The sequence below is a fragment of the Alexandromys fortis genome, unplaced genomic scaffold, assembly GCF_014885135.2.
Source record: "Alexandromys fortis isolate MF-2015 unplaced genomic scaffold, M_Fortis_MF-2015_v1.1 scaffold_123, whole genome shotgun sequence".
Taxonomy (NCBI): Eukaryota; Metazoa; Chordata; class Mammalia; order Rodentia; family Cricetidae; genus Alexandromys; species Alexandromys fortis.
In genome coordinates, this window is record NW_026068003.1 from 4,911,163 (window position 1) to 4,935,217 (window position 24,055).

Here is a 24,055-nt window from a genome sequence, read left to right on the forward strand (position 1 = left end):
AAGTGGGGACAAGCTCCATTTAAAAAGGTTTCAGAGAAGTGGGTCACAGGCTCACATGTCCTTTGAGAAAGCACCTGGCCAGTGAGTGGCGTCATTAAAGCCCCTTTCATCAACAGTGTCTATTGCTTCTCTGCACTGTCCCCTGCCACCTTCCAGAGCCCATGCAGCTCCCAGGATGGCATTACTTTAAGCGGAATCAGTGACACTTTTCTATTGGTGCCTAGGAGGACCACATAGCTAGTTAGCTCAGGAAAGGATGCCAGCTTGCTAACACACCCTGGGTGCATGCAGGGAAGCCAAGTATAATTTCTAAGGTTGGAAGCCCAGTTCCTAAGGGAAAAAAAACACCCCCAAAACACCCCTATAGATGATATGATCATGTTAAAGATAAATGTATCTTGGCTTCTAAAGACTCAGTGCACTGAAGGAGCTTTCGAACCATGATGATCATTTTAAGCTCTGCTGAAAATACATCATTTTCTAGCTCCGTGAAAGCGGGCCTGATGGGTACTGAGTTGGACTGGGCCCTGCGCTGATCTTCTGAGGCTTAGGCGCGAGTTCCGGCCCAGTCTGAGAAATGGAAATGCTACCTCGTTCCTTTCCAGTGAAGCAAGTGTCTTCCCTTTTCACATTTCTGTTCACAGGAGAACTGTTCCTAGCCCGTGGAGTACAGGGCTGTGAAATGAGGAAGGCAGAGGCAGAAAAGGAATATGATTTAGGGGGCTCTAGGGGCCCCCCAAACCCAGGAATGGAGAGGTCACATAACCCAATCGATTCCTTGACGGGGGAGCCAGAATGCCTTGCTTTGTACGTAGTATAGACCTGATACAGACCAGAGGTGCTGTCACCGCTGGACAGTGACAGATGTCTTGGACACTTAGTCCTGAGGAGGACCGGACTGTAAGCACTGCGTACCTAAAGTCACAACCCACTGTCCCTGCTATATGGTGCAAAGATAAAGGTTCTTTTTTCTGCCCTAAAGAAGTAATCAATAGTTCTAGGCTCTTCTAACATATATTCTATGCCTTCAAACATCTAAAGGCCTCTCTATGCCCTGCCCTCTGGAGCTGGAGTTGGGATGTTTTGACATGCTTTTGTGCTTACTTTTAGAACCTTGACTGAAAGGAACACCAGGAAATTCTAGAGGTCAGGGTTGCCCAGACATGTCCAGTGAGGGATTTAAGTCCTGACAATAAAAGATTTCTTAGCTTCTGTGCTCTGGGAGGACCTCTGTGGCATCGGAGGCTGAGGAGTGTCCAGGGATTCAGGTCTGTTTGCTGCTTCTGGGTGGGTTACCTTCTTTCTATGACTGAACATAATAATGATTGCAATGTGGTGGGGGATAAACCACATTTACCATGTTCATATGTTCTCTTTATGTCTTTTAAGCGTCTCTCCTGACCCATGTCCAGCATGCTGGCTTCTAAGTGAAGGACATAAATGCATATCTGCATAGGTGGGGGTCACAGATCAGGAGAGGGCCGGTCTTAATTCCCTTTAGCTCCTCTGTGAGATAGAGGAAAAGACAGATAGAGGGCCTTAAAGAGTTGCTCTGTAAAAAGATTTTGGTCGAACAGTTTGGTCGTTGGAGAGCCATTGCTTTTCTTAAAATTAATATAGACTATCTAAGAGATTATAGAAATTAAAACTGGAAACGTTTTGATCATTTAATTGAAAACCAGGCCTGTCTTTTGTTCTACAACTTGGCAAAAAAGAACAAAATCCACAGTCTGGATTTCTCAGAATCTTAAATTTCCAGGAACACAAACACCCGCCCAGTGTCACCAAAGCTTGCGGCTCTTTCCTCCGTTTAGTCTGAGTTGCTATTTACCTCCCTACTGCACCAGCGCAGTTCTTTACCTTTTGAGGTCTTAGTTTTGATGCATTTCTTCTCTTTTCTTCTTCCAGGGTCTCATTGCTGGATTCAGAACACTCCTAGGCAAGCCCTGCTGCCATCATGTACAACTCATTCATCAGCTAAAGCATATAACATCCGGAGAAGCCAAGATTGCTTGTGGGTCTCTTTCTTTCTTTCTTTCTTTCTTTCTTTCTTTCTTTCTTTCTTTCTTTCTTTCTTTCTTTCTTTCTTCCTTCCTTCCTTCCTTCCTTCCTTCCTCCCTCCCTCCCTCCCTCCCTTCCTTCCTTCTTCCCTTCCCTCCTTTCTTTTCTTCCCTCTTTCCTTATTTCATTTCATTTTTTTCTTTCCCTTTCCTTTCTGAATAAGGAAAACTAATAGAACACCTATAAACTAGCAAAGGAACTTGGATGTGTTTGGGGATAGGGAAGGTGGTAATGATATCAAACACAGAAGTGAATTCCCCTGGTTCGACCTGTGGCTACAGATATTCCAAGGGGGAAAGTCTTTCTTTCTCCATTGTATTTCAAGGACTTGACACTGGACCTGGTATAATGAGAGCAGATGAGGAGCATGTTGCTGGGTGGATAGAGACCATCGTTAATCCCTTCCCATCGCAGTCTTGGAACAATCAGCTTGGGAACTGCAAGCGCAGTGAGCTGCTTTCTACCCTAAGGCTGTAAGCCACAAAAAGGGGGCAATCTGTGGAAAACCAAAGCACATGTTCATGTCTCATGCCTTCATGCTGATTCCTGGTTAGAATGTGGGCAAAAAAACTAACAACACATGGCACATACTAGATACTCAGAATATGGAGGACATGAAGGATTAGTTGTTGTTGGAAATTCAAAGACCTAGATTCTACCCACAATGGCTCTAGAACTGTCCTTTTTTTCTTCCTAACTGTTCATTCTCCATGTATTTATAAATATTTATCAGGTAGCTACTTTGTAGCAGGTAGTGATAGGTGTTGGGGATCTAGAGATGAGCAAGACTGGATGGGAGTTTTTTCATCATGGAACCAGCAACAGGACAAACTGGTAGGAAAAGAATTTTGTGTCTGGGATGGAAACAGAACTGGTTAATAGAAAGAACTTCAAGGCGAGCAGCTAACCATTCTAGCCGACTTTTCAAACTTGTTGTCGTTGATATTTTAAGACAGGGACTCACTATGTAGCCCGGACTGGTTGTGAACTTACAGCAACCCCTGCCTCAGCTACGGTAGAGCTTGGGTTACAGGTGCGCGCCACTCTGCCCCTTTGTGCTGGAGCTGACCTGGACAAGCCATCACCTCCAAAACGTTCCATATCCGCAGCCCATTGGCAGCGGCACCCTGATCTTTCCAGAGCCCTTGGGCCACGGAAAAGGAGGGCTGGATCTTTCCAGTCATTGGCTCTTACCGTTTGACGCAGGACTCAATCATGTCACTTGCCATCAGTTTTAGCCGCTGTTCCAAGTGTTTTCCAAACTCTTCCTCAGGCCAGTGTAGGTCACGGATGAAAGTCTGAAGGGCATCGAGTTTCCAGAACAAATCTTCTGAGGTACCTGATCCGTTACTGGCAGGGTAAGAAGTCAGAAATCAAGAGTCAGCCTGTGGTCTTGGGCTTGAGAGACACTAACACAGACACAGCTGGGGGCTGGAAGGCTTTAAGGCAAACAGTGGCTTCCACATACGAAACAACGCGAGTTGGCGGTGGAGGGGGGGCAGTCTCCACGGGCAGAATTTGAGTTTTACCATACAGGACTCAGTTCGCTTTGCTCAGCCAATTGCTCCAGACCAGCGAGGTGTCTGAAGAGGTTGTCGTGTCTCCTTCTAAGTAGGAGGAGAGCGTATGGTAAAAATCAGCCTTCCTTTAATAACCACACATTAGCATATGTGATGATTCAGACGAAGGCTATGAACCAGCGGGAGAAGTAAAGCTCCGTGGATAATAGCTGCATGGCAACATGCAGTTATTAGGATCCAGGGCTTCATGCATTTCCCCAGTTCTCCTCCGGAGCGGAGGCCTCTTGGAAATGGCACAAGACTTTGGTTTCAAAAAGACAGTGCTAACAAAGTGGTGAGCGAGGACCTGCTTTCTCTCTTGAAGAGCTGGAAAGAGATTGAGGAGACTTCAGATAGAGACAGGGACACTTGGATACCTCGAATCCCAAAGTCCTGTCCAGTGGCTAACAGTCCAATTTTCACAGACCAGCCCATTACATAGGCAGCCCCAGGATGAGGGGAGTTGGGACAGTGGACAGGGGATCTCTGCGATACTTCAGGGCTCAAAACCTGAGCTCTTTTCCCATTATACCATATTGCCCAGTCCTCTACAGATCCAAGGAAATGGGGCTTGATTCCTTTTTGGTATGATGACATCCAAGAGACTTTTACCTGGAACATCCATGGAAGGCCTGTGCATGGGAAATGTTTGACCTCTTCCTGTCTTGCCCTTCTCTGGCTGGCTTTCTCTTTTGCAATCGCCCCCTTTGGAACTCGGAGGGGTGGCCAGCGCCCCTACCCCCTTCCTCGCATACCACTAGGCTAACACAGTAATTTATAAAATGTCCAACACACCATGCATAACCACTTCTTCTGACATCGTCTATAGAAACAGATGACAGTGGGTGTTTCTATTGTGACAGATGCCAGCTGCATTGAATTAATGCTTCAGAGAGAAAGATAGCTAGTGCATAGATGCATCCACAGCTACTGCGGGGTGGGGAGGGGGGCAAACTCCCAACATGCCGAGAGGGAGCCAGAGCCTACGGCCTGCGCCGACAGGGCAATGCTTTCAGAACAGACCCGTCTGAGGTCCGTACATAGATGTATCTGACACGAGGGAGCAGGTAACATGGAAACACGTCCTTAAAATGAAAAGGTGGCAAAGGAAAGAACTGGAACCATGAAAAGATATTGAATCAGGCATTTCCTGGTGGGTGACTGAGGATCCACGCCTTCTTTACAGATACTGCGGTGAGCTTCATTTAAAAGTGGAGAATGCATTTCTCTCCACGAAAGTTCAGCCTTCCCCCTACCCTACCCCGTGCTTGGGAAGAAAGAAACCCCAACTTTGTCTAGTCTAAGCCCCGTTTTGGAACTGCATGGTTTATGTTTTAAATCATTAAGTACATATGAATGCAATAATTGGTATTTATTACAACAACATTTTGACACCCATCTGGTTACAGAGTTTCAAAAAAATTCTTGTAGCGTTTTTTTTCTTTGAAGAGCTTATTATTAAGTTTTGACATGAGGAAAAGAATATTTTCTTTTTATTTTTAAGATAAACTGCTAATGTTAAGGCAATAGCACCAAGATTATTTTGATTGCTGAGCAGTCACCAAAATGTGTTCGCACCCATGCCTTAATTAATTGAATGGAGACTATTATCTGCTTTATCACAATGTCTTGATTCATATCTTTTCAAAAACAGTATCACAGAACATGCACGGGATAGGCTAAGAGAAGCTTTTGGCTATCTAGTTGGAATTTTAAACATACACTACCTGATCTAAAAAACAGACACTAGCTAATTGAACTTGTAATAGTGTCATCTTAGCATGAATATGATGTGATTTTGGTTAGGAACAATTTTCCTCAAATCTGAAAAATTTGGAGGATTGAATTTGTCTCTAGTAGAGAATCATCAGACACATTGGCCTCGTGATTTCATCGCGGGATTGTGCGAGACTGCGCTTTTTAAACCAGTAGGTAGCTTTGGGGGCACCAGGTTGAAAAGTCATTTTACTACTCGGCTCTCTCCCTGGGTTCACTGGGAGCCCGAAAGTGCCAAGGGCTACCTTCATGAATAGGAGTCCGAGAGTTAAAAAACATCACTGCCAGTTTCAGATCATTTTTTATTCCTTTGATAGTAACACTTCCCTTTGAAAACGTGCCAATTTATTCTCCCAAGGAAAAGCTTATCTGGCCTATAATTAGTTGTGGTCCAAGTGAAGGATCAAAGGAAGGTGGAGAACTGGTAAACCTTATTTCACTTATGAAATCACCCACATGGTTCTTATTTCACTTCCCAGGGGTAGAACGGAGGGGTGTTGGGACTTCTTGCTAAGGAAAATGGAGAAGATTGATTTCCTACGTGGGAAGAAATGTCCACTCAATTCCCATGTCCTTCAAACTGCTCACGTGGAAGCAGTGACATCGGTTTCAGGCAAAAATCCCTCCCGCATCCCTGACCTTCATATGAAGGAAGCAAAGAATGGCTCTGTACTGAGAATGCAGACACACGACTGCCAAAATTTAATTGTGTATGTGTCCCGAATCTTGCATTCTCAAATTCAGAAACTCCCATACTTCCTAGACCTCAAAACACTCTACTATACTTTGACTTTGGGAAGTGTCTACATAGGCAATTTACCTAGCCTGGCACAGATTTTCACTTAGCTCTGAACATACCATTATAATATTCTGCTATTTACTGGCATGAGAAATAAGCTTTATGGCTTAAACAGCCTTGTGAAAATGTTTTGTTATGAAACAAAACCCCAAACCCAGTTCCTAGGTAGGCAGGCTTCTTTCATAGACTTGGATCAGATCAGAGATGGCTGGTCAGCCCATCCAAGAATTTTCATTGATAATTTGGGGATAAATAATTCCTAAAATCATGGTCCCTGCCCTGAAAACGGGATAGAAATCCCCTTGTAAAATAATTAAGGAAGTAAAACAGTCCTCAAGTGTTCAGTGGGCGTTAGACAAATCTTTACTGCGTATATATAGCAAATGTCTTACAAACACGATGAACGCCAGAAATAAACAATATTGTCTCTGCATCATCAGCAAAATATGTCTAATTATCCATCTCCATCTCTGTTATATAGGATGTATAGAAATAAGCAATACATATCCATGCCAAGATCACTTAAATTTAAATGAGATCTAATGTGAACTGAATACACACTCAGCATCATATATAGCAGCCATCCATGACGGTGCCGAAAAAGTAGGCATTTGTGGGATGCCTAGAGGGATGTTAACTGGTAGATTTGGAACTTTGGGTAGGTTCACATTGGGTAGGTTCACATTGGGTAGGTTACTGGTTAAACTCCTGTGGAAGAAACAGACAGAAAGAAAAATACCATCACAGTGACAATGTAGATGTGGCAGAGGCACACAACAGTTGTAAATAAACCGGCGAGGTCCACGGAAGACAATGGAGAAGACTTGAGCGCACGCGTTGGAAAGCAGGCTACAGACAGGAAGCTGGGTATGACTCCGGACCCAGAGAGGAAATGATCAAAGCCAATGGGCAACTTAAAAGTGTGGAACCCGATGGAGCTCCTGGCTACAAGGATCTCATAACTGAAAGGTCTTTGAGAGAACTCTTCTGTTTCCAAGGCCACTGCCAAAAGAGTCTAGAGCTTGTCATATAGTAAGAACTTGATATCTGTGGGATTCTGGCCATGGCTGGAACTGGGGTGCCATGAGACAGTTAAACTAATAGAATAGGGAGGTAGGAGAGAGGTCAAAGGTGTACATTGATATTGAATAAGTTCTGGGGTGCATTCTGTAGTATGGTGGAGCAAATATAAGTCATCATGTGTTCCAAAGGAGAGGAGAGGAACACACTCAGCAGAAAGAAAAGACTGCAATGTAAGGGAATGGGGTATACTCACTGCTCTACACGGAACATACATGAATACACACATCGTACTGCACCTTTTAAATGTGTGCAAACAGTAGCTGTCAATCCAAACTATTTTTAGACATTGTATACATGTATGAAATTCTCAAAGAATAAAGACATTTCAGTACCTAGAGCCTACCAAAGTACTCCCAAAGAACATGAACGGTAGAGTCCTTTGACTTTGTGTACTTCCATTTACGACTTAGCGTCAACAGAAGATTTCTTAAGTCACGTATTAGACACCAAAAGGGATGGGAAGACCCGCTGATTTGAATGCACGTGGAATGGAGATATGCAGAAATTGAATGCCTTCCAGCCCCTACTTCTAAAGACAGGAATTTGTACAAGGGGTGTCAGAATGAAGGGTGAAGATGAAGAAGTCATGTAGAACAAGGATTATCTCCCGGGAGTTTTATGGAACACTCAAAGAAAATGTACACTTTTTCTCTCAAACTTAGACCTATCAAAATGGAGCTATGCTTCCACACAGAAAGGGACACAATGGGAAAGGCAAAGAACCCCAGATTCAGGTCTTATGGAGAGCTCTTGGGCCAAAAAAAAAAATAGATCCAACATATCATTTAATATTATGGTAGCTGTCCCTGGAATTCAGGACAGACAGGAGTAATGCCTGACAGCAACTGTTGGGAAGGCTGAGCATGCAATGGTGCTACTTTTTTAAAAATACATTTTTAAAATGCAATTGGTTGTGTGTGTATGTGTGTGTGTATGAGAGAGAGACAGAGAGATATAGACATAGAGAGAGAGACAGACACACAGAATGCGTGCTTATGTGGAGGCAAGTGGGCTACCTTGGGTGTCATTCTCAAGAATGTTGTCCGTCTCCTTTGAAACAAGCTCTCCCACTGGCTTGGTGTCAGACGAGTTAGCCTGCAAGACCCACGGACCACCTGTCCTCATATTCCCAGTTCTGGGTTATAAGTGTGTGTTCCATGGTACCCAGTAATTTATGTGGGTCCCAGGGATTGAACTAAGGCCCTGAGCTTGTGAAGTAACCAATCTACCCCTGCCTCTCCCCTCAGCAGAGGTTTCACTTCTTGACATGCGTTCGATGAGTGTATGTGAAAATTTACTGAGCTGTGTATTTTTTCTACAAAAATAGTTTAAAATGAGTCAAAGCCAATAAAATAGCAGTGTTACCTTTGATCAGTTCTTTGTTTTTAAATGAGACTTGAAGTTTAATTGACTGATATAATGGAAGGGAAATAGATAGTTTATGAAGGGAGAGGGAAGGAGAGAGAGAGAGAGAGAGAGAGAGAGAGAGAGAGAGAGAGAGAGAGAGAGAATGTTCAGAGATTCGAATCAAATCAACTACATTTCTTTGGAGGGTCTCTGTCATGTGCAGCTCTAAACACTGGCACTGTGCATCTTGCTGAGGCATTTGAAGGGTGTGCCACCCAGCCAAAGTCACTGGCATGATAGAGCCCAGCCTAGCTCCGCATCTGAGAGGAGCCTTCCTGTTTAAGTGGAATTGACAGTACTTTGGCAGAGGACTTGAGGTTCTCTTTTTGGATCTTGTGTGGAAGGGGGAAGGTTCGCCAAAGCAGCTCCGGGTGAGCTGTTTGCCTAGCAGGACTCCTGGAGACCAGGCTGCCTCTGGGCTCACTCGGGCAGAGCCGGAGCAAAGGACCTAGACCTGGTTAATAGCTTGGATGCCTGTCTCCCTCCAGAAATAAGTCATTCAAACGTCTCCACGGCAAGTCAGCCCAGGAATATAAACTGAAAAAAATCCTAGAATGCAAAACTGCCAGCTTGCTGTCCTCTTCTTTCAGGGAGATAGGTGTCTGAGGGATCCATCACTCCCTGAGCGGCCACGGTGCCTTTGTGAGGCTGCTCAGGAGAAAGCAAACTAAATATCGCTGTTAGGTAGAAGGAAAAAAAAATGGAACTTTTCCTTCCATGTGTCTCTGTTTAACTGGGGAATCTGCCTTTGAATTCAGTCCCTGGTGGTTCTCAGCCTTACACACTGCCATGAAACAAATCCGCTGGCGATTTCCACTGAGACATGTGTACGCCTATATAAGCAAATGCGATCATTAGATGGCACACTCGCTGAATAATGATCAAGGAATTAGGATATCTCAGAGATGGCAGCCTGGAAAGTTAAAATGTCAATTCTGAGCAAATTACAAGTAGCTAGAAATGAATAACATACAAATGTCTGCAAAAGCAACTTAATTTAAACGTATTAGTGGATGGTGGGCACACACATGGGAAGAGAGCTTCGTTTTGCATACAAAATAAAAAAATGCTCATATTAATCAAAACATATTGTAAAATACAGCATTTTGGCTGTGAACTTGGGCTTAAATAGACACATTTCCTTCATGGCACATGTTATTAATGATTTAGTTCTTAAATGATGAAACACGACATTTTCTGCTTTTATCGGAAAACAAAGCCTACCCTAACACTACTAATATTTCATCTGGGATACTAAAGGAGTATAATAGTTGGAGGTAACTTCTGAGCATTGCATCGCACATTTAAAGGAGACTTTTGCATAGCACTCAGTTATGATGTCAAGGCTCTGGGAACCATTGACAGCTGTAATGAATCGTCATTTATAAAAAGAGGGCCCTCCAGTGACTACCGGACACCAGCTAGTCACGCTTCTCTGTAAGAACTTTGAGTGTATGTCTCTGGGTAGGACGCGAAGTGAGAACCGCAGTCTTAGTAACTGATAACGCATAACACATTCACCTCTAAGTCATGTAGGGACCTTGATGAAAAGGGTTGCTTTCATTTAGCTCCCACCTCTGGAACCTGAGAGCACACAGTTCTCATCTGCTCTCTCTCACGTTCATTTTGTGTTAGAGATGTGTGTGGATGGCAGGGAATGTAGGTGGGGCCCTTTTCTTAGAATTGTTTCTAATCAAGACTGTTTCCATGCGGAAGGGATATGGTTACATCATCTCTCAAATATTTCTGCTTTAAGCTTATGGATGGGGGTAGATTTTTAGATACAGAACATGTTCTACTTTTATAAGCCATTTGTTGCATGAATATATGAAGTACATCTGTCTTTTCTTGGTGCTCTGTACCCTGAAGTTTCTCTGTGTTTGTACTTAGGTCTAATCCTACTTAGGGGTATGGGGTACCTTTTGATAATGTCTTAGAGTCCCGAATAATGCTTCCTATCCTGTTATTCATTATTCCTCAGCACCAATTTCCTTCTCTATGAAGGTTTAATGCCACAAATATACTACTGATCTATCTGTGTACTGAATGTAGACGTACATTTTGTATATAAGAGTAAGATAGTTTATCACAGCTTTGGGACTATTGCACCCCATTGAGAACATATCATCTGCAGAATAAATCCCAAACTTCCTGGGATTTGAGAATCTCCCAAACATCTGAGAGGCTTGACCCATCGTAGATAGCCCATACCAAATACTCAGCCTTGCTTCGGGGTACTCTGCTCCCCTACATGTCTCTACTGGTGTCCATGGTCCTCCCGATGAGCCCTGCCTCTTCGGAAATGCTACTCTACAAGTGATTTCCTTCCAGACCTCTTAGTGGGAACTCATCCCCCTAGGAGCTACATTTTCACACTCTTATATGATTTGTACTTACATACTTTGGTAATAATTAAAGTCATTCTCGTGTATATATATGTATATTGCTGGACCCAACTAGATATAACTTCCCAGTCTGGGGACTGGGTCTTTTTCTCATCTCCATCCCCACAGTTCTACTTTTCTGTATATCCTTAAAATCCCTAGCCTGTACAGGTCCACAGCATTTTGCTGAGACTGCTGTGCCAGGCTCTACTCTATTCTAGATGCAGGGGAGGGAGAGGAGAGAATGTGGAGTTATGTGTGGACATGCACAATTATACTACCAAGAAGCCGAGCAATGGAAGCTTTGGTGTTACCAAAACCTTTGTTTCATCCACGAGGACACCAAGTCTTGGGAGAGTCAACTGAAGAAGGATCTTAATTCAGAGACATTGATGACTCACGGTGTTCTGGAAAGTTCCTGGCTCAGGACTTCTTTTTAACAAATTTACTATGGTTATGATTATGAATGTGTTTCCACATGTGCCAGGCAATGCACCTGGAGGTCAGAGAATAACTTCGTGGGAACTGGTCCTCTTTCTCCACCTCTCACGGGATCTGGCAGTCAAGCTTTCTCGGCTTCCACAGACCATGTCTTTCACTTCTGAGTTGCTGAGCCTAGAGTCAGGAGTTCTAGACTCAGCAATACTTGTGTGTATGATAGCTGGCCACACACAGCTGCTGAAGTGTCTCTTGGATACTGTTTGTTACCATCAAATCTCCATCAGTTTGGGAAAGAGTGTTAGTTGAAAGGTATTTTTAATTTGTACATCTCAGACCCAGTGGAGGAACTTGTATTGTAAGTGCCTGAAAATCAGGATTTATAGTCCTATTTATTTATTTTTGATTTTTTTGAGGCAGGGTTTCTCTGTAGCTTTCGAGCCTGTCCTGGAACTCACTCTTGCAGACCAGGCTGGCCTGGCACTCACAGAGATCCGCCTGCCTCTGCCTCCCGAGTGCTGGGATTAAAGGCGTGCACCACCACTGCCCAGCCTTCATAGTCCTTTCTAAGAAGCAGTATTTGCTTCTACTCTCCTAAGTCTCCCTAACCTGACACAGGAGATCATGAAGTAAAGGAAGGATTCTGTGCTCTCAGGAGAATCTAAGCAGTGACAGAGGGGTCATCCACACACTGAAAAAAATTTCTTGGTTCTCTGCTACTCTAGAAGAAGCCTCTATATGACATGTTAGGAATGAGCTCCCACAGCCGGGCGGTGGTGGCGCATGCCTTTAATCCCAGCATTCGGGGAGGCAGAGGCAGGCGGATCTCTGGGAGTTCGAGGCCAGCCTGGTCTAGAAGAGCTGGTTCCAGGACAGGCTCCAAAAAGCTACAGAGAAACCCTGTCTCGAAAATAAAAAAATAAAAAAATTAAAATTAAAAAAAAAAGGAATGAGTTTCCATTGCCTACTTATGTGCAGGGACCAAACCCCACATTCAGGGCTGCCAGAAAGACCTGCAAACTACTTGGCTTACTCAGGTCAGTGGTCCTATGGCATGCCTAGATGGATGCTCGGGAAAGGGTTATGCCTTGGGGGTCTACTGAACACTTGGGCCTGTCTTGAGAGACAGTCTTTGGCTGCAGCTGGAAGCTGTGCCATGGGATTCTCCACCAGTGCACAGAGAATAATGGAACAAGATACAGGCCCACTCGTCTCCCAGAGATGGAAAGCCACTTTTCAAGGTAAACGAACATGGGACTTAGCTACTTACATAGTCTACCAAATAATCTCTGTTCCATTAAGCCCAAATAATTGCCATTTCATTTTTTTTACAGGGCAATAGTTTGATACAAGGAAATACACAAGATGCTTACTAATTTTCATATATTTTCTTTTTATCTCTTTTATTCATTGTGCATGTGCATCCCTGCATATATGTATGGGTGCACATATATGAATGTGTGTGCATGTGTGTGTTAGAGTCATGTGGCAGAAACAGAAACCGAGAAAACTAAAGCACTGGACAACCTAAATTTATCCAAGTCAGTTCTTAGTTGGGGTAGAAGCCTGATGATTTTTTTTTGCTTTTGGTTTTGTTTTTCAAGACAGGGTTTCTCTGTGTAACAGCCCTGGCTGAACTAGGACTCCCTTTGTAGACCAGGCTGGCCTCAAACTCAGAGAGATCTGCCTGTCTCTAACTCCGGAGTGCACCACCACAACCTGGCTCTGAAAGAGTTTTTGTTGTTGTGGATGAGGGCAGGCCCTCTGCAGGGGGTCAGGGGAGCTCCTCACTTGTTCTCTGGGCACTGCGAGAGGAGTAGGGAGCTAAGTCTCTCTCCGCTATCCTCCCTGCCATGCTGTGCCTCAGAACTTCCATACGATATCTGTACTGTCTAACAATCCGTTCCTGCGTGTGTGATTACAAGGAATATTAAGCTAGCTTATGTTTCACTTGGCCTTTTCAAATAGATCCGCGTACTCTGAAAGGCATGTACTCTTTGATACGAACTGAATAAACCACAAACTAACAATAGCATGATTTGGACAGCCCAACATTTACTTCCTGCCCCCTCAGCTCCCGCCCACAGCCACATCCACCCCGTCTAGATCCCCAGGTATGGATGTGGGGATTCATGACACTTACTCTTTTGAAAGTTTCAGACTTTTAAATTATGGATCCGTGAGTTCAACTTCATCAGTTAAAAAAAAAAAAATCCCCAACAAAACATTCCCAGACTACGACTCCAATTGTGAAAGCGATTCTGATTCTATCTTTACTGCTGGTCGTTCTAAAGAACACTGAATGCTTCCAAAGGAATAGCAGTCATATGTTTGGCTTCTGAAGAAGCTAACAGATTATAAAATGACTTTAGTGACATTTTCACAGGAATTCATGACAAGTCTCAGACCCCCGGTAGGAACTTTTTAAAGAATCACTTTTGACGATGAGAAAACAAGTTCCTAGAAGTCAAACCCTTGCCTTCCCGCTAGGGTGAGGCCCTAGATCCGAGGCTCTTTAGGAACCAATGGTGGTTATCATTTCCCTCCTCTGTGTGTTGGCAGTAGTACCTTCCACATTTAAACCCAACCAAGGAAATGCTATTTCAAGACCATTGCTATTTTCAAAACACGAATATCACTCATTTAAGCCTTTTCCTCTTCACAGCTTCTTTCCCAAAGCACAACGGCCTTGAATATTATGACCAGTAAATAAATAGATACCACCCCGCCCCCCACGAACGTCTTATCCTCTTAAGTATCAAGTTTTAGACTCCCGAGTTAAAAGTCAACAGACCTAATACATTTCTTTGCTTTTAAACCAAGAGCTATAGGCTGTTGACCTGCTTTTAGTTTGGGTAAATAAAAAGCAATCCTCTTGGGAATTAGCTATGGAAGGGGACAGGGGAAACTGTGTCGGTCAGGGTTGCCTAGAGATTGATATTAGAGGGGGTTACTCTGTAAACCTGCTACAGAAAAGGATTCCATACTGAGAAGAAACTCCCTTGAGTTCTCATCTGGGTTTCCTGAAAAGGCTAGCACACACCCGTGTTTTGTTCCAGGTTGCTGCGTCTCCCGGATGTAAAGGCTACAGATAATAAAATCATGTCTTAAAGAAAGGTGGGGAGGGAAAGAGCCCAAACAACTGGAGTCTAAAAGGGCAAAGGCAGTGCTGGGCTTTACCAGAGATTTTCGAACCGTATCACAAAGCCTCCATCTAGGCTGTCTTTTCCCGGGATATTTGGGACTAGTCCTTGGCAGTCGGCAGAGGAGGTACCGGCTCTACCAGATTCACTCAACAACTGAGACTGCCCAGCCGCTAACAACACACAGGATCCCCCATGATTTGTTCTGCAGGAAATGTAACCAGTAAAAACTAGTATATTATGGTCAGTGCTTCCCTCCTCCTGGGGACCTTATGAAAAACACTGTGGGACATGGCATTTGGGTAATATAAACAGGAAGAATAAATACCAGACCCATGGTTACATCCCTCACTTCTGTATCTTTTGTGACACCAAGGTTCCCATTCATAAAACACACTTCTCACATCTTCTCTCTGTCCCATTCAGGCAGGGAAGCCATGAGTACCGTACTAAGAAATGAAACAAAGCTTGCTCTCCATTCGTACTAACAATGATAGTCCCACGACACCATCAATCCATCTCGTATGGCTCTGCAGCCATTTGTACCCAAATTCCGATGGTATTAAAAGAGGTTTCCTTACTTGACTGGTTCCCATGACTCCCGCTCAAAGCCCCTGTGGATGGATTGTGCAATTGAGGACTCCATCAGATCCACATATCTAACAACAAGTGGGGCAAACAGGTCCTGCAGGTGCTTGTGAAATTTTCCATTGCACAAATTATCTAGAACAGACAAGCAAAACCATTGTCAGCTCCACAGTGCCTTTGTTCACGTACGGCGCACACAGAGAATATTGTCCTCTACACTGAACACCCTGCTGCTTAGGAAACTGGAAGAAACAGGAGCAGCATCAGAGCGCAGGCTTGAGTCTGGAGGAAGGGAAATGCATCTCAAAGTCCCGTGACTGTTTATGCACTCTTATGAAAAGTAACACCCCACAGCATTGGTAAACGTTTCATTCTTACCCCCTCTTTTACTTCCTAGGCACTGGGAAGAAAAAACATTCCCTGCCACCTCCCCTTCTTCCTCAAACTCCGTCAAAAAGGACTGACTGCTTTATGGCTGTCATTGCTGCAAGGCACTGAAGTGCTTGCCCTGTGAGCTTGCTAGAGGCACCTTTTTTTCCTAGGAAGTAGCCTCTGATAAAAACTGAAGATCATAAGGAGGTTAAGCTAACTAATTTGTTTGAGAGTAAATAAAACACAAGGAATGGATACCTCTTCTCACATAGCGTGTGGGTTCTTCTGATCAAAACAGGTAAGAGAACTGCTATCCACAGTTAAGCCTGTGTGTGTATGCGGCATGGTGTGTGTGTGTGTCATGCGGTATGTTGTGGTGTGTGTGTGTGGCTTTTGTATGTGTGTGGTATGTATGTGTATGCTGTGTGTGCTGTGTATGAGTGTGGTGTGCGCGTGTGATGTGTATGTGTGGGTGATATTGTGTGTATATGTGTGTGTGGAGTGTGGTGTGCATGTGTATGGAGTATGTACGTGTGTGTGTATGTGTGTAGTGTGTGTGATGTGGTATATGTATATGGGTGAGTGGTATGTAGTATGCATTTGTGTGGTGTGTGAAGGGTGTGTAGTGTGGTATTTGTGCTTGTGTGTGTAGTGTGGTGTCATATGGTGCGGTGTGTGAGTATGTATGTATTTGTTTGGTATGTATGTGTGTGGAGTGTGTATGTGTGGGTGGTGTTGTGTGCATATGTGTGGAGTGTGGTGTGTATGTATATGGAGTATGTACATGTGTGTGTATGTGTGTAGTGTGTGTGCTGTGGGTGTGTGTGGGTGGCGTGGAGTATGCATTTGTGTGCTGTGTATGTGTATAACAATAAAACAAGGAGGAGCTTTGTCTAACTCACAGTCTATGTGGAATAAAGACATCTTAGCAACAAGTTTATCTGCACGCTAGTCAGGAAAAGCCAGTGGTCCAGGATGATACATACAGTCTGTACGGAGAAAGTCATTCAGCAGCTGGAACAGTGGGAAACTGTCCCACGAGTCTGGGGGTTGCACCTCTAAGGCTGCATCCATGTCCACCGCAAAGAGCGACAGGAACGTCTCGGCATGCTCCACCATTAAGTCTGACCACCACGCAAAGGCCTTTGGAATGTGGCAGAGAAACAAAGAGAGGCGATGAGTATCTCTGTGGAATGAAGGTGTGTGCGCCAACCCTCACTGCTCAAGACTGGCTGTGCATCCAGCGGGGGGGGGGGAGCTCATTTTATTGTAAAGAGAACAGCAGTTTGGATATGAGTGGGCCTCTCAGTGTCCAAGGCATTACCCTGTAGCAAGCCTTGCTCTTGACCTGGAGGTCAGAGGACACCACAGTAGGGCTGCCAGACGGGGAACTTCTGCTCAGTTTACAATAACTCAGTAGGCTTGGGTCATGCTCTGTCATTGCTGCTGGCTGGTTCTTGCTCTAAGGTGTAGAAGTCGGGAGTTTCTTCACTGCGTTTATGGGTTTTCTGCTGGTCTAACTTGAAAATTCACAATTATTATTCCGTCACATTTACATATCTGGGAATGAATTGTCTATGGTCTCATCCAAACCCAGGGATTCCTGTTTCCCTATGTACTGAAAGATATGATAGATAGATGGCCTCTCTATCAGACTAAGTGAAAGCAAACCATTATTAGAATTACTACATAACTATTGGATAAAAAAGTCTATCTCAGAAGGGAGCCTTTGTTTTTCATTTCTGGTCTAGAAGGAGTATCAGGATTAACCTAAGAGAACACGGAATAAGGTTAGGACTTATTTTCGGGGCTTAGACACATATGTACATTGAAAACCAAAAATATATCAGTGAAGTAACTCATTTTCATGCACATGGGTCCTTGAAAATCATTGTGCAGGGTCTCAGGGGGTCACATTCGCATCAGCCTGGGCCCGATGTGAATGCACTTCAAAGGCATGCATGCATGTAGGCTAATCATTTCTGGCAGGGGGCATGCAGAATGAGTGGTGGTGTCAACAGGCCCTGATTCGCTGGTTTCAAAGAGAGCAGGAAAACAAACATTGCCAGCCTCTTCTTGTCCCCCACCTCCCCCACTCAGTGCCGTAAAGTATTCACACTGGAAACACTTTCCGGAGCATTCACCAAAAAAAAAAAAAAAAAGATGGGAAGGCATTTGGGAATATGAAATATGATAATGGAAGTAGTTCTCTACATGGAAGGGTTTGTTCAATGGCCAAGCTCTTCTGTGATCTATTCCTTATTGGAGGGGTATTCTAACAGCCACTAGGAGGCAGAACAGAGGGGCCAGCTCTCTTCTTTCACAAGAGTCCACTTTACTTACTTCTCCTTTATCAACATGTGGCTGGTTTGCAAATTAAATGGAAAAAATCAAGTCATGTATGGTTCTTTAAGGATGGTTTGGCTGGAACTAGACCCCTGCTGTTTCCACTGTAATGTACAGTAAAACCCCACTGGTTCAGAGCATGCGAGGGGGACGCTGGTCTGTGAGCCAAAGGCTCAAACTGTTGGATTTTCTAGCAGGAGATGTTTTATGGCTTTTGAACACAGCCTGTAACTGGGCACTAAAGTAAGTGGCATTCGGGGGATCTCCAATGCTTAGCAGAAGAAAATATCAGAATGCTTACATTTCCCCCAATTTCTTAATAATTGTTGATAAACTGGCCCATTAGTTAAAAAGACATGAGACTTAACTTTGTAGGGCCAAGGATGGAAAAAAGAATTGCATGCCTTCAACATGAAAAGACTTCACAATTTTCTTAGGGTGCTGATATTATGCTAAATATTTTACTTAGGGGAAATGAAAAGAGCCAAAGGTACAACTGAGTCATCAGAGATACTGAGTGTTTGGGCTTGAATGAAGAAGCTTTATTGTAGCTTCACCAATTGGAGACGAGAGCCCTGGGACCAACTCCAGCACAGGAAGAAATCCCTACCCCCCCCCAACAGAGTGTCTCAACTGCCTGTCATTTTGGCAGACTGGGCATGCTGGAACTCGCTGGCGTCCTGGACATAGCCTGACCCTACAAAGAGTCAACTCTTCCCTCCACATTCAAGATATCTGTAAATCTCACAAGGGCACAGAGGATGCTGGCTGGCTGGTACTTATTGTTTAGTTGGTTGATCAATGTTCCATCTCCAGGGTATGGCCAAGAAAATAGGATGGAGATGATGTATTATGTTCCTGTGTACAACTTTGTTCTAAGATGACAGGGAAGACCAAATTGAACCAAAACCCAGTCAAATGCATGAAACTAAAAAGTTCTTAACCCATCTTCAAATGCGGTTCTTATGCTTTTAATTTTATAAACTTACAAACAAGAGACCACTAGGAACACAGTATCTCTCCTTTGTAGAGAACTGAGTCCTGTGCAATTTTTTACTGAGTAACTCTTAGTTTCTGCAACAATATTACATGGGCTGGATACATTGGGAGCCTACAAAAATACAGTGGTATCACTACGGGAGCTGGTAGAGTGAATGAGGAGATTTTAAATCAGGGGGCTGGGGAAGAAGTGAAAGCCAAGGTCTTTCTCTGTAGCACTTTGTAATTAAACTTGACTCTCTAAGAAGTAGGTAAAGAGTCAGGCTAGGACAGCAATAACTAAGGATTTAAGGGGTAATCCTAATCAAATGGACAGTCTGCACGGCTGGACTGAGCAAAAGCTAGACTTTATTTTAAGCCTACTCTTACAGGCGAAGAACCACATTCGCACACCAAGTCACGTGTGTTCAATGGCACTTAAAGTCTCAGTAAACCTTTTCTGTAAACCACATGGAGTTACACATCTGGATTGCAAATACTTACCCCATGCCCTTTATTACTCAAAGACAAAAGCTGTATGCTTCAGGGCATACAGTTCACTACACTGAATACACTACATGTTCCACACACAAACTAACATGTATATATGTACCCTTCTGTGCACCACAATACATATATACATATACATACGTATACATAGAGAGAGATTAGGAAGGGGGAGTACATGAAGATATAATTTGCATGTCTGTGAGTAGGCCAGGTTCTGAGAAGAAAAATCTGTTGCATCTGAGAGCAAAATGTGGCAACGGCTTCCACATCCAGCGTGTGTGAAGAGTAAAGAAAGGATGCACCCTTGGCTGATGAGGTTTTCCCTTTTGGGACATTTACTATATTATGCTGGAACTTAAAATGGCTTTAGAGAAGACTGGGGGAAGGGATTAAAAACTGACACTTAGATTTGTGAGGTATGCACAAATACTTTGGTCGTACGTGGCTGGATTCAGGTTTACAGTTTAGTGCTTTGTTATTATTGTTATTAGTGTAAAACCTTAGTGAGCACCCGGAGAGAGAGTGAGTTCTGGGAAAACAAATCTTCATCCATTCAGAAAGGAAAACTCTGTACAGTGCGCATATATATCAAATCGACCTTTTCCATTACACTTGATTCACCTGGCTATACTCAGGGATCCCCCTGGGCAGCTTTTGTAAGTGATCAATGCTCTAGAACTCTCTCCAGAGATTCCAGTCAGTGGGACTGGAGCCAGAAACAAGAATTCAAATTTCCGCAAGCTGCTTCAGGTATTCTTGTCTGTATATGGAAATTGAGAACGGGTGGGGTGCCTTCCAAGACCAGGCCACTCTTCCCTCTCCTTCCCACACAGGCCTCCAGTTCTCAGGCATTCTGCACCTCTCACCTAGGTTTCATCTTTTTTTATTTTATTTTATTTACTTTTTAATCAGCAGATATTTGGATTTCTTGGGAATTCTTTTCTTAATATAAGAAGAGTTAAACTTCGCTGGGCACCATGTCTGACGCCTCAATGAATGTCACCTTCCAGCTTACCAGCTGTCACGTGACTCAGCTAAGTAACTAGCGCCCCAGTAACATGATGAACAGCTGCAGCCAGAACTAAAGCCCAAGATGCTTCAACTAGATTCTACGCTCTGGCTGTTATACATGCCAGCCTTCACGGCCCAGGGAATTTTATTTCTCATTGTTCCTCAAGCAACACTAAGTTTCTTGGGTCAGGGCTCAGCAGATAGAAGTCCCATGGGTAGGTCTGATTAAGAAAGGAGATCTTGTGATGGGGAAAACAGCCGATTTTTGGGATATAATCCTGTTTGTTTACTAAAGTAGTTTTGATCTTCAGAGCTTTAAATTATGCTGAGGGTTTTAATTTCAAAACACAGTGTTGAGAACAAGATTGAGGTTACCATATTTATTTGCCCTGCATGACTTCCAAATGTGCAAATGGACAGTTTTTATGATAGTGATTATTAAGATGATTAACACACATAAAAAATAAACCTTTTTGGAAATGTAAAAAGAAGTATCTTCTTTGGAATGTGGGCTTAAAAAAACTTGTTTTTGTTTTGCAGTGCTGGGATGTTAAGTTTTCTTTGGTGCCTCTTTGGTGCAGCCGAGGAACATATGGATTCTTTGTGATCTGGGAGTAGTCTTAGAAAGTAGCTTGGTTACCAATCAAGTATGTCTGCCATTTTCTTCTTCTGTTATTCACTTAAATACATGCGCCTGGGAAAAAACATCCTCTTCACATCCGGGGCTTCACAAACACGTAGACGTGGGCAAATCTTTACTACTCAACCCAGGAAGGGCAGCCCAGAGTCCCTCAAGTCCCTGGAGATATTTTGAAGACACCCAGATAGAAGAAACTTATCATCGCTTGAACCTCCTAACCCCAGATCTAAAAAAAATATAAAAATAAGTGGAAGAGAAAAAAAAAAAACTTAACCCAACTTCATTGAATGTGTCTGCAAGTTACTTTTAGGTTTGTATGACTGGGACCCCTTTTTCATCCTGGATGTGTCCATTGCTAAGTGCTGTATGGGTTAGTGACACCCACTCACGGGGGTCTTCCCCTTGTACCGAGGGTCTGCCGGGAATGCAGGATTCTTCGACACTCTCTCTATATATAAATACTGTATATATGACTCACGTACAGACAGCTGTAGAGGAAGGTTAGTATCGATCCACGGAGCTACTGACTACTAAGCTTGGAATTCTTCTTCTGTAATAAAGGTAAATACAGACGGACATAGGAAACTATGGCAGGCCAGGGAGAGAATCAAGGCAGGTGGGAGGCGTGTGTCAGGATGTAACCGCAGTCCTCAGAGGTCTATCAATTGCTTCATGCACCCCACATTTACCCTGCCGTGGGGGGGGGGGCACCCATGTCACAAGCAGTCCACTGGAAGTTGCTGTTACATTCCTTGGGTCAGTGTTAGAGCAGCAGGAACACCAGGGAAATCCCATTAGAAGACACGGTACTAGAAGAGCATGCACAGAGCATGGCAGCGGCGGCCCGTTCATTCAGTTCAACCACGTACCTCTTTCCCCTGCCACCATCAGCCAAGATTGACCGGAACAGTAGAGAAACGGGGAGGAAATTTCAATATGCAATCAGCATTAATTGGGATTAGCTGAGTTTACAGTGTATGATAGATCAGTTTTCTCTTAGTCATGGGGAAAGGTCGTTTTAGGTCCCTGGGCAATCACTTTTACAGCCTGTCCTTCCCTCCCCTTTCTGTAAATAGGGATGCGGAAGAAGAGGGAGAATTAGTGTAATTTTAAAACCAGGTTACGCGGAGAGAGGTGCCTTTAAAGTTCAAGTTTGGAATGGTTTTTGGAGTGGAATCCTTAAGGTCCTCCCTGGAAGTGCTGGGGCGTTTACGTCCTTATAGGTTTGGCATGTAAGTTGGTCTTGGGGGTCCTTCGGTTTATAATTCAAAGTCATTTTAATAGCGGTTTGTAAAAACGCAATGAAGGAAGCTCTGCTTCTCTGGGTCTGCATCATAGAAGCGACAAACCAAACAACGTGGACTTATTGTTTCTGTCACTGTGCTCAGCAACCCGGGCATTCTAACGTTAAAAATGGAAAAGTACTATACGAGGAGAATATTATACAGAGAAAAACTCAAAAAAAAAAAAAAGAAAGAAAAAAAAAAAGAAAATGACCTGTGGTCTACACACCAAAGAACCAATTGAAACAACAGTGCTTGCAACAAGAACAACCATGAAAGACCAAAAAGTGTTCTTCCTGTGTGGAAAATGGATCTGTGTATGCCGGGTGCCACTGGCCCATAGGGTTACACTCACCTCAGTCCCGGGTTCAGAGAAACATCTGAAAACTTAGGCTGACAGGCACACCATTTACTACCTCTCCGTCATTCAGACAACCATCTAAAGAGGCCTCCTTCCAAAGCCCGGTTAAAAGGAAAGGGAAGTTAATGGCAGTGGGAGGAGTCAGTGCAGGAACCTCAGCTAGGGAACACCAGGCCTGCTCACCTCTGCGTGATGTTCGTCGTTTTGTTGAAGCACTTCAATGACTAGTTCAGCAAGACGGATTGTGTCTTCGAGCTTTTTGGCAGGAGTGATTAAGCGGCCTACATTTTCTGGAGTATAAGAATTTGTGGTAAGATTCAACGAAAGCAGCAGGCTAGTTTTGTGGCCAACAGAACTAGTGGGTGAGAAATTCTGAATGGTTATCAACTTATTTATTTATGTTTTTTAAAAAAAGTTTCATGCAAATGTTAAATGAGCAAACCAGAAAGCCACCTTGTTGTCATAATGATACACTCAGCAAAGCAGTGCTCCAGCTTCCGGGTTGCAGACGAAGCTAAATGACGTCTAGGACAGCCCGTGTCAATTCAGTGACATCTGTACAGACATTCTTTAAAGACAGCATACATGAACTACCTCCTCTCCCTCTCTACACTGCTCTGCCTACCATCGAGGGGCAACAGATTGCAGGTTTGGTGTCGATTGGTGCTGTGTTTGTTCCCTGTGCGGGTCAACAGCAGTTGTACAGGGCCGTACTGACTTTCACTGCAGGTCTGCGGATTGACTGGGTGCTGCATTGTGGATGTCGGAAATGAACATTCCAAGGCCTCTGTGTTTCTATTCACCCAGGGAAAAGATGGAAAGCAAAACTAACCATTTCTGAGTGCTTATAAAGAAGGCAGGACAGAATTACTAAAAGAGTATTGGGGACAGGCTGGTGCTGGTGGTATGTGTCCATGGTTGGTATAACCAATATTTTAACAGGGAAGTTGCAATGATGTATTCACTTTGCCTTGGTTTTTTTTTTTTTTATAGTTGATTGTGAGTTCACAGAATAGTTTTCCACAAGTTCAAAAAGGAAGGGAACTCTTGCTTTAGCTGCATCCTGCTCAGAGCTGAGCCCATGCTGGGTACAGTGCCATCTCTTTGCTGAATCTGCTGAGTCTGGATGTCAGAATATGCCTTCTTAAATAAAGTTTCTTTGCACTCTTTTCTCCCCTTTTGTGGTACTGGGGGCTGAACCCTGGTCCTTACACATGCTAGGCAACTTTCCCGCTATTGAATTACATCCTTAGTGCTAAGCAGAATTTCTTAATACTTTCTACAAACTTGTTTTTGGAGTGGGTGTATTTAAATAT

General features: G+C 43.7%; 1 protein-coding gene across 27 annotated transcripts in view; it reads right to left on the reverse strand.

The window, feature by feature from the left end:
- The window catches only part of Cadps (calcium dependent secretion activator), a 436,391-nt gene that overhangs the window by 83,936 nt on the left and 328,400 nt on the right, over window positions 1-24,055 (reverse strand). For 7 of the 27 annotated variants that reach the window (XM_050161168.1, XM_050161162.1, XM_050161166.1 and 4 more), the window contains 4 exons: window positions 22,923-23,029; window positions 16,597-16,753; window positions 15,232-15,373; window positions 3,256-3,411 (listed from right to left, as the gene is read on the reverse strand). In XM_050161168.1, coding sequence (XP_050017125.1) covers window positions 3,256-3,411; window positions 15,232-15,373; window positions 16,597-16,753; window positions 22,923-23,029 — 562 coding nt within the window. Of the gene's footprint in view, window positions 1-3,255; window positions 3,412-6,756; window positions 6,904-15,231; window positions 15,374-16,596; window positions 16,754-17,953; window positions 17,975-21,964; window positions 21,974-22,922; window positions 23,030-24,055 lie in introns of all 27 variants that reach the window. The other 20 variants (XM_050161161.1, XM_050161153.1, XM_050161154.1 and 17 more) reach the window with 10 other exon arrangements.